Source organism: Merops nubicus, unplaced genomic scaffold (assembly GCF_000691845.1).
Source record: "Merops nubicus isolate BGI_N331 unplaced genomic scaffold, ASM69184v1 scaffold42582, whole genome shotgun sequence".
Taxonomy (NCBI): domain Eukaryota; kingdom Metazoa; phylum Chordata; class Aves; order Coraciiformes; family Meropidae; genus Merops; species Merops nubicus.
Window position 1 is genome coordinate 1 of NW_008595058.1, and position 11379 is coordinate 11379.

At 45.5% G+C, this 11379-nt stretch overlaps 1 protein-coding gene across 1 annotated transcript; it reads left to right on the forward strand.

Annotated features, from left to right (window-relative positions):
* Window positions 1–350: 350 nt before the first annotated feature.
* On the forward strand, window positions 351–3667 carry GINS3 (GINS complex subunit 3 (Psf3 homolog); the record flags this gene model as incomplete). Its single annotated transcript, XM_008935943.1, has 2 exons — window positions 351–584; window positions 3437–3667. Coding segments are annotated over 2 exons (465 nt in total), but the record flags the coding sequence as incomplete, so codon positions are not given.
* Between the last annotated feature and the right edge of the window lie 7712 nt (window positions 3668–11379).

Sequence of the window (11379 nt, forward strand, 5' to 3'; positions counted from 1 at the left end):
CTGGGAGTTGTGGTCCCTGGGTCAGCTTGAGGCGCGGGCCGCACTGCATGTTTGGGATTGCCGCAAGTAAATCTGTGCTTTTAGCTTCTTCAGGAAGAGTTGTTTTTACTTCTGTTGTATGCGGGTTTATTTTTCTGGTGTTTAATCATCTCACAATTATTGGTATATACAGTATCATAACTCGTTTCTATTAAGAGTGTCTGTTTTATATTACACTGAGCTGTTCTGAAAACAAAATTGACAGTTTATAATAGTGGATACTCATTGGTAAAGTTCACTGCCTGTCTTTGAGGTTGCTTTGTGTGTATTTTCATGGCAAGGACAACTACTGGGTTTTCTCATTTGTGCAGGGTTCAAAGCTGGAAATACCTCTGTGGCTTGCTAAAGGTCTACGTGACAGCAAAAGAAGAATTGTTTCTGTGGAACTGCCAAAGATTTACAAGGAAGCCTGGAGGACGGTATTCAGCGCTGATGCCAATGTGGTTGATCTGCATAAAATGGGGCCGTACTACTATGGATTTGGTTCCCAGCTTCTGAATTTTGACAATCCAGAGAATCCTGAGATAGCTCAGACTATCCTGCAGGCAAGTGTCTGAACTAAGTGTTGAAATTTGGGGTTTCTCCCTCTTCTTCTTGTTAACAGCTGCTCAACAGTCTTCAGGGAAAAAATCCCCCTTAATTTGGACTAAAACAGTCCAAATGACTTCTGGACTGAATATGGATTTTTAGGTCAAGCTGTAGGATGAACCTTTCGACAACCACACAGTCTAGCAGTGGAAGCTCAAGTAGGCATCCAGGAGTGTAATTTTAGTTTGGGAGTTTCCACGCTGCAAGTATGGTCTTTCATAAAATCCTGTAAAACAGGACAGAGGAGATGTAAGATTATATAATTATGCTCATGCTGCAAGGCAGAATTAATTCATCCTCTGTTGTATCTGTATTTCAACACTTTTTAAAGCTCTGTGATGCTGAGACTTCACACTGCTCTTGGCAGTCGGTTTCGGTGCTTTGCCATCTTAATCTTGGGTTTCCTCTAACATCTAAACTAAAGCCCCTTTGCAGCAATGCAAACTCGGTTCTGTCTCATGCAAAGTAAAGTCTGAGGGTGAATTATTCTCTTCCTTCCTGCAGCAGTCCCAGTTCTTTTGGTATCTGTGGGTCATGCTTTCTAACCTTTGATTGTCCTTACTGTAAACTGCTGATATCTTTCCAGTTGATCTGCATCCACTGTGACATGCAGTGCACTGAACAGCATACAGCCTCTTGCTCAAGACTTGTGCTGATGAAGACAGAAAGATTACTTTGTGAGATTTGCAGGCCATGATGCTGTCTGCTCATCATAGAATAGAATCATCAGGGTTGGAAAAGACCTCCAAGATCATCAAGTCCAACCATCAACCCAACACTACCATGACCACTAAACGATATCCCCAAGTGCCACATCTACACATTTTTTGAACCCCTCCAGGGCTGGGGACTCCCCCACCTCCCTGGGTAGCCTGGGCCAATAATTCACCACTCTAGCAGGAGAGAGATTCTTTCTCATATCTAATCAAAACCTTCCCTGGCACAACTTAAGCCCATTGTCTCTCTTGCTGTTGATGGTTACTTGGGAGAAGAGAACAACCCCACCTCACTTCAACCTCCTTTCAGGGAGCTGTAGAGAGCCAGGTGTCCACTCAGCCTTCTCCAGACTAAACACCCCCAGGTCCCTCAGCCACTCCTCACAAGCCATGTTCCCCAGAGCCCTCACCAGCTTCGTTGCCCTTCTATGGACTCATTGCAACCCCTCAAGTTCTTTCTTCTCCTGTGGTGCCCAAAACTGACCCCAGTGTTCAAACTGGCCTCCCCAGTGCTGAGTCCAGGGGCACCATCACTCCCCTACTCCTGCTGGACATGGTATTTTAGATCTGGGCCAGGATGCTGGTGGCTTTCTTGGCCAAGACCTCTGTTGAACTCCACTCAATATGTTCTTGTTTCCTGATGGGAGTTGTGGGTAACTTACTGTCTATCTACAGGTAGTTTAGCTGAGTCTTGCAGGAACGCACTGTGACAGATACCTGTTTGCTGCTTCCCCTGCTTTTCTAAGACTTTTCCCCTGCTTTTGTAGTGTACTGCTGCAACAGGAAACTATGCTACTCTCAAAGTTTGTTCTTGGCAAGTCCATGTTGGCTGTTGCTCTTCTCTCCATTTTTTTTGCAGGAGGTCATGTATAGTTTATCTGTTCCAGGATGTTTCCAGGACTTGATACTGATGGATTTATAGTACCCTGGCTCTTCCTTCCTCCTGTTCCATCTCCCCTTTCTCTTTTAGACGGTAGATGCCATCTCTGCCTGATTCCAGACTTCTGTGCTCCTTGAGCTTTTAAAGATAACCACTAACGGCTCTGAGGTTTATTCAGCCAGCTCTCTAAGTAGTCTGGCACTATTGTTTTGTTTTTTTTTCTTCCCTTTATTTTTCTTTCTCTATTCTTTAAATGAAGATGGGTGCAGCAAGGCTTTAAACACTGCTGCTTCCTTGGAGTTGTCCACTCAAAGCTTGCTTTCTGCATTGAGGAGATGACCACACCTTTCCTTTCCTTTCCTATTTCTGCTAATGGACATTTTAGCAAAAAAAAAAAAAAAAAAAAAGAGCCCCATTAGCACACATTAGTTGTTGGCAGTAAAATACAAGCACCCAAAGCATGCTTTCTCTTTATTCGAAGGAAACAGAAGGGGGAGTTGTGCTGACTGAAAAAATAAAACACAAAAAAACCCTCTCTCAAGTAAATTTGTTATATCTATGTATCTAGTAAGTGAATATATAGTAGGTAAATCTCTGAAATGCTACAGTTCTGGTGGTTCTAAAATCAGCTTCTGAAAGAGCACAGTTTTCAAAGAGTTTTGACCCCTTCTTTTAATTCTTCAAAGCAAGCGTAAGGAGGGAAATAAAAATCCTTAAATATGTTTCATTGCTTAGCTTTTTTAAAATATTAATTAGCTGTAGATTTAGGGGTTTTATTTTTTTTTCATGGTTAAGTGTTTTTTTTTTTAGCACAGTGGTGGTTTGGCTTAACTTCCAGCCTGTTCCCAAGTTGTAGCTTGTATGTTCTTGCAGCAACTGCTGCGGCATGGAATTCATTCCAGCCCCTCTAAAAAAGCAGTGATTGTTTGTGAAGTGAGATGGAATAGATCGTAATTGTGTTATACCCTGTGGTCTGCTCAAGCCTGTCACTGGGAAGCAGCCAAAGTCTAATTCTCTGCTTGCTTCCCATCCAGCTCAGGCAGGAAATGGTTTGTCTTTGTATCAAAGATGCTTCGGCTGTCTGCAGACCCTTAACTAGTTGTGGAGTAGAGCCTACAGCTTTGGTTTTTCAGTCTGGAAAGCTCAGACCTCTAGCACTGGAGCTGAAGAAGCCTCTCTGCTACCTGTCAGTAATTCTGCTTATCTTCTTTAGACATTTATTAGCCGCTTTCGTCGTATCATGGACTCCTCTCAGAACGCCTACAACGAAGACACGTCAGCGCTGGTGGCTCGGCTGGATGAACTGGAACGAGCCTTATTTCGAGCTGGCCAGAAAGGGCTGCATGACTTCCAGTGCTGGGAAAAGGGACAGGCTTCTCAACTCACAGCTTCCAGTCTCATCCAGAATTACGGGAAGAGGAAGTTCACAGATGCAGATCGTTAAAAGCAGCTGCGGTGGGGGACACCAAGGGATTTGCAGTCTCTCTGTCACAGGAGGGAAAGATGAGTGGCTTTGGAGAAGGACAGGCTTCATGTCCATTAATGGAAATTCTTCTTTAGAACACCTTCGGATGAGACCAGTGCAGATTTTAAAGGCAGACAGCTGGGGTATGAAAACCAGATCTCATCACATCACTGGATAGCTTTACAGTTTACTCATCCCACTCCTGAGGATTCACAGTTCAAATGTTTCATAGCTGGCTGAAACAGTGTGAGAGGATTTTCTAAAAGGGTAATTAATATTTATTATTCTTTATCTTCCAAATTGATACTTACAATACTGTGTCTGTTTGGATGAAAAGCGTGATGGTTTATATTTCATCTTGCCCCTCCCATTCCAGCCTTCACGGAACAGCTGTTGCCAGGTTCCACCTCCTTTACAGAGCCCAAATGATGTGGAAAAAAATGCTGTACAAGCTGCATTGAATTTTTCCCATTTCTTAAACACTGAGGTGGAACAGGTACTCTCCATGAGGCAGGAATGTTTTTCTTTGCTGTTTTTTGTACCCTCTTCAGAGAAATACCTCCTGTAACCCATGTAGCAAGCAAAATGGCCATGCGGTTCTCAGGTGCTGCCTTATCCCTTTTTCTCCCTTCCAGCCCTTGTAGGCTGGGGGTGGATGGGGAACATTCTTGTTTGATGCAAGGGGATTTTGTGGTGGATATGTGTTAAGCTCCTCTGCTTGTTTTCCAGAGGATACAACAGAAGACAATAAAGAGTTAGTCCAGACAAGATCAGAAGCAGCAACTTTAATGGGAACTCTCCCCCGTTACCAACTTAGGCTGATAATTATCAATTATTATTCTGAGCCATCTGTTTTCCCATGAGAAATTCTTCTGATTCCTAAGTTCAGTTAGTAGAAAGGACAGAACAAATCACCTTGAGTTTTCTTCCTTCTGATCCACCTAAGTGATCCTAGAAAAATGATCTTGGCAAATTTTCATTTGTGCCAGTAGGAGTGACTGAAGTTTGAAATTGCCAAACAGCACAGTGGTTATCATCCCATGTGGATGCCCTAAAACTTAGATTATCACATTAGACTGGAGACAGAAGGCAGATGGTTATCTCTATAAGGCTTAGTTCCAGTGGTCATCAGGATGTTCATCCTTTGGAAGCAGGTATTTGACATCTTACTGGTGCTTCTAAGCATCTGTAGAAGGTGGACCTTGCAGAGTACCTAAGTGGAGGAGCCATATCATAATGATACTGAGCACTTCCTCATCTGTGGGATTCACTGGGGCTTGACAGCAAGATCTAAATCTTGGAGGAGTTGTTACTGAACTTGCAGATGCACCTGGATATTAAATACTTCAAACGGGAAACCTCAAGTCCAGAGGGTGGGTGGCCATTCCTTGTCCAGAGGAGAGAAAGCTCTGCCTCTGGAGATGGTGAAAAGGAACAGGGTACTTGTCCACCTCAGCTGCACCAGCCAGCTCTCCTGCCTGACAAAGGATTTCAAGTACCTGCAAGATCAAATGGTGCTGCACTTAATGACTTAATGGCACATAATAGCCTCTGCATTTTCGTGAAGCCTTTGTCTATTGTCTATTTCTGGAATTTTGTGTGGAATAAATATTTTGTAATGTAAAATGTCTCTTGTTAATTGCCCCACAGCAGAAAAAATGAGTCAATAAGCTGTTGATTTTCTAAATTGCATATTTTTGTGGAACACGGGAGGGATGGAGGTGATTCTGTGTTCTTTGTAGAGTGGCGGGTCGTGGGTGGAGATTGGCTCTGTCTGTGTTTGTGCCCTGCTGCTCCATCTCAAAGCTGCTTCAGCTGCAAGGGAAGCAAGTTCAGGTCCATCTGTGAAGAGATACATGTTTGAATTGGAAGGATTATAATGAGATGGTGGCTTTGTGATCTAGTTGGTTTATAACCATAATCAGTAACTAATTCATCGGTTTCTGGACTGTTTTGGTGACTATCCCACTCATTTTCTTACATTTGTAAGAATATTTTTCTTCTCTACTGCCGAGTGCAAAATCCAAGCAAGTGGTCACTCACTTGCTATGATTTTGTGCAGCTACTTTTAGAGTGAGGAGAAGAAAAATCTGAAGTAATCCTCAGTGCCACTGTCTTTTTATAAGTAGAGAATGTCCCTTATATTAACCCTGAATGTTTAGGAATAAATGCCAGTTAGACCCTTCCAAAATCTGATCCTGTAATTTTAAATTGCAGTATTGGGTTAGTAGATTTGATCCTCTTATTATTTTTTATTTTGTCTTTTCATTGCTGTCTGGATTTATTTTTTTTTCTGTCCCGAAATCCAAGAAAAGAGTGTTATATACTTTTTATGAACACAAACTGTCCTTTATGATTGCATCACATCAAGCTATATGTTAGAGGAATTTGAACTCATGTATTTTCAGAATGACACAATAAATTGTCATTGCAGAACTATACAAAGGGGGTCTGAAAATGACTTTTAGGTGTCATTTATTCCCAGGTCCCTCAGCTTTTAAACTGTGGGACTTCTGATGTTTATGAGAAAGCAGTCTATAGACACATTTTACAGTATTGCCACAATGGTTTTCATTGCAATCAGACAAAAAATGGGCAAAATTTGAGATGCTGATCAGTCACTCCTTCACATAAGAACATATGTTTGTGTTTTAATGGCCTGTTTTTGAAGAGGTCCCAGCCCTTCCCCTGAAGCACGGAGCTGCCTTCAGTGCTCCTTATGGGCTCCTTTCGGTTTTTGATGTTCTATTTTATAATTCTGTCTAACCCATCTCAGGATAGTGTTTGTCCAGCCAGACCTTTAGAAGGTACCTCTGCAGCAGAACCCACAGCCTCCCTAGGTTGTCTGCAATGGATAATGAACAAAATTGGAGCTGGGCATTCACTGACACGGCAGAAGACATGGTCAGTCGAGCTTCCTGGCACTGAACTCTTGTTGGAATGGTTAGTGAAACTGAAAATTTCTTCTCACCTAAGTTTTACATTAACTTTTCATAAAACTTTCAGCTCCTCTTGTTTATCTCTTCTGTGATTTTCTTTTTTTTTCAAGCAGGTGAGGCAGCTGTGGAGGGTTGACCCCCAGTTAATTACAAATAACTCTGCAGCCAGCACTGACACTTTCTCACCTATCTAAATTATCCTTTCACAAAACGTTTGTTTCTTGCCTGGTCTCCTCTGCTCCAAACAATGTCCTCATTTGTGTTTTGGCATTGATTTGTTTTTGGTCAACAGACTGAAGCAGTTGATTGCTTCTGCCAGCCTGGAAAGTAAGACCACATATTATTTTTATGAGATAAACTTTAGCACTTGAGTTATAAGCCCAAACTTCTCTGATCTTGATCAATGATTTTTTTTTCTACGCATTTTTTTGGTGACCAGCTATTACAGGAGCTTCATTCAAAATTTTAAATGAACCAGCTACTTAACAAAGATGGGCTACAGTCAGTAGAATCACAGCGTGAATGCTTTCTGCACCCAGCTGATTTTGTACCCAGATGTGCTTTTTATAAACCATATTGTCTGGTAGCACAGCATATGGCTTGAGAGTTTGTGGTTTTACTTTTAAAAACTTAACTATTCATCCACCCTTGCCTCTGCCTGGCAGGAGATAACTCAAAGCTGTTCCTTGCCTCAGTTTGCTTTTCTGATGAAGGAAAGTATCATTCCCTTGTTTTAGAGTGTGTTTTGTCCTCTGGTTTGTTGGCAGCATCTTTGTTACAAGCAAGTGCACCAGAATGATTTTTCCCAGCTCTGTTGAATCTGCCAGAGCTCAGATGCTTACTTGGTAAGTGCTTGTCAGAGCTGAGAGATTCCCCTTTTCAGAAATCACTCTGGTTTCTTTGGTCAGTGCCATTTAAACCCTTACTGCTGAGCTTCTTCAAGACTGGCACATAGCTGGTAACTTAATAGAAGTGCTTTTAGAATCATAGAATCATAGAATCCTTTAGGTTGGAAGGGACCTTCACGATCATCAAGTCCAACCATTGAGCCAATAGGGCTCTAAAGTCCTCTGCTAAAACAGATCAGAATCTGTCAGGGTTGGACAGGAACACAAGGATCCCCCAGTTACAACCCCTCTGCCATGAGCAGGGACACCTCCCACTAGATCAGGCTGCCCAGAGCCTCATCCAGCCTGGCCTTAAAGACCCCCAGGGATGGGGCCTCAACCACCTCCCTGGGCAACCCATTCCAGGGTCTCACCACTCTCATGCTGCACTCCCCACCCTTCTCTCCTAGCTGAAGAGCCACTTTGGGCTGCAGAGAGTGGCTGAACTTGCCGTGCTAAACTCATGTTTCTCCTGTTTTCCTGAGCTTACCTGCCCAGAAGTGCTTTCACTAAATGGCAAGCAGGTCTGTTGGTGGGACTTCACACCAAAACTGGTGGAAGGGTGACAGGTTGCCCTGGTTTCATCATGCCACATGAGTGAGTGGGGAAGGCCATGTATGCTGCCAGCTTACATCTGATGGTTTTGCTTTGCAAGACTGGCTTTTGGGAGATGAACTCAAGTGTAATGTGCTTCTCTGTGTTTTATGTTGATGAGGCAATGGGATTCGAGTCTGGGGCAGGCATATGCTGCTTTTGAAAGAAGATGTGCTAGTTTGGGCTTCCCTTGAACATGTCTCCTGGGTGAAGACCATCTGACTACTTGCCTTGAGTTGTATCTTCTACTGCAAGTGTAGAACTGACTGAGACCTGCTTCTTGCATCTAGGCCCAGGGTGCTATTGGGTGTGGGAACAGACTGATGACCTTTGTTCTGAAACTAAATGTGGCACGGTGTCACCAGGACTGTGAGGATTGTGTGAACCCATTAATGTCATGTACACGTTGCTGTGGAGGGGACACCAACATGCTGTGGCTGGGCAGAAGGTGAACATACATGCTGCAAGTGTGTTGAGTTTTTGTAGAGTTTATCGTGTCCTCTGACCCTATGTACACAAATCAGTCTGAGCTCTTCAACACTAAGATACTTCTGCAATTAATCAGGCTCAGTGATGCTGGAAGCTTCAAATTGCATTTTCTATTTGGACAATATCATCATTCAGTCTACATTAGATCACAGAATCCTAGAATCATTAAGGTTGGAGAAGGCCTCCAAGGTCATCATGTCAAACCATCATCCCAATGCTACCATGACCACTAAACCATGTCCTCAAAGTGCTATGTCCACATGTTTTTTGAACCCCTTCAGGGATGGGGTCTCCAGCACCTCCCTGGACAGCCTGGACCAAAGCCTCACCTCTCTGCCAGGAAAGAAATTCTTCCTCATACCTGGTCAAAACCTCCCCTGGTGCAACTTCAGCCCATTGCCTCTCATCCTATCCCTGGTTACCTGGGAGAAGAGACCAACCCCCACTTCACTCCAGCCTCCTTTCAGGGAGCTGTGGAGGGTCAGAAGGTCTCCCCTCAGCCTCCTCTTCACCAGACTAAACACCCCCAGGTCCCTCAGCCACTCCTCACAAGCCATGTTCCCCAGACCCCTCACCAACTTCGTTGCCCTTCTCTGGACCTGCTCCAGCCCCTCAGGGTCTTTCTTATCCTGTGGCACCCAAAACTGACCCCAGTGCTCAAGCTGCGGCCTCCCCAGTGCCCAGTACAGGGGCATGATCACTCCCCTACTCCTGCTGGACATGGTATTTTAGATCCAGGCCAGGATCCACGGTTGGGGTGGAGCTTTATACCCTGCTGCTGTTAATGCTGCTTTACACTTGAACCCTTTTGCTCCTTTTCTGCCAGAGTCTGCAGTCAGCTCTTTGGTGCTTACTGAAGTGCACAGGTTGGGTTTTCCCAGTCGTTCCTAGGAAAGTTTGGAATGATGTCCATGGAAGGTCATGGCCTGGGGGAGCCTGTACACCCACTGCTCAGCAGCCAGCAGAGGGGGCACCGCGCTCAAATCGTTGTTTTTATACAGGTCCTACCCTAACTGCTTGAAGTTCTAGGTAACGAGAACCCTGTTTGGTCTCTGAGATCAAACTAGGTGTCTAAGAGACTTTCTGTTGTGGCTGCCACCTGAAAACACAAGTCCTGTGAGAGTCGAACCCGAGTTTAGGTTGCACCACCTCGCCTTAGATTTGGGTGTCGTGGGGACGACAGAGGGGACGTCGGGGACGTCGTGGTTGGCAGAGAAGTATTGCTGCTGGGTGTGTAAGGAGGGAAATGCCAAGAAAGAGTAGCAGCGGAGGAGGTGGACACTGCAGTGGATGAGAGGTGTGCTGGATACTACCCGAGTGGGTGTGGGGCTTGCTTCGTGCTGGAGCAGTCGGTGCCCCAAGGGGTCCTGTGGCACCATGGTGGGCCAGGGAGGGCTTGGCTGCAGGAGTCAGTGCCCTGGCTTATGCTGCCTTCTCCTTCACAAAGTACTGCTAGCTTATTCCTCAGCTAGAGAACCTGGGAAGCTGTTAGGATTGACTCTGTGTGTGTTTAAAGGTTGTGAGTCACAGAGGTGAGAAAGTGAAGAGCCCAGAAGATTGCCCATATACCCATTCTCTCTCTGCCAGCCTGTGCCCAGTGCTCAGCACTGCCATCAGAAATTCAGAGCCCTTCTGCCAGGGACAAACTTGCCAGCCCGTGGGCCCTGGCCACAGTGGGTGGAGGTGTGGCTTTCCCCATTTCTACAATGCATTTTCAGAGATTTGTTGGGATAAAAGACAGGGAGAAGGTGTCAAGTTGCGTCTGCCCTCTTCTCCCCACCACTTGTTGGAGGCAGCTCTCCTAGCTGCCAAGGAGCAAGAAAAGCGACCTTGAAAAAGAAGTTGCCATCCATGGTAACCCTGGAAGCATCTGGACATGGGAGCAGCATGCCTGGGGAGGCAGCCAGACACACAGAGTAAGGCCAGGGGTGCAGCCATGGCTGTCTCCTTGGGTCCTCTTGGGCAGGAGATGAGAGGTGGGAAGAGATGATGGGAAGCAGAGCAGGCAGGGAGAGGGGGAGGAGGCACTCAGGAAGGGGGTCAGCATTCAGTGTGATTCTGCCTCGTCTGAAGAGTCCTGAAGTGCCTCCACTTACCATTATAAACAGTACAACAGGGAAGTGAACAGCAGGACTGCATCCAGGCTTTGCACCAAAGACTGGGGTGAAGAGAACCGGAGATGTGTGGAGAGGGAAAAGAGAGGAGGAGGAGGAGGAAGAGGAGGAGGAGGAGGAAGGGGCAGGGTCTGGAGAGGGACCTTGGGGAGTGGAAAAGAACCCATAGGGAGCTTGAGACAAGGCTCAAGGTCAAGAAGGAAGAGGAAGACTGAGTTCCCACCTCCCCCAGACACTATTTCCATGGAGTATTGCTTCATAGAGGTTGCTGGGAGCTTCTTCCCTGGGCGCTGAGGGCCAGCCAGGCATCCCTGTGCAGGTGCCAAGCTTGCTGAGAGCCTGGCAGAGCCAACCCTGTGGCACTGCTCTCAGGGGGCTGCGTGCAGGACCTCTCCTTGGCTGCTGTGGAAAATTACAAGGGCAACACAGCTCCAAAAAGCCAAGGCACTTGTTCTGGTTTTCGAAACACTTCATTAATGTCATTGACAACACCGGCAGGTTCCCGAGATTAGCAAGCTTCTATTTTTGAAGAGTTATTTCTCATGGCGAGCTGCCAAGCAGTACCAACAGCCTTTGTATCCTGTCTATCTGGATTGGCAGGACACACCGTGGCCTTTGTCTTTTGTTAGCCTTTGTGAGGCTGCATGGAATCACAGAATCCTAGAATC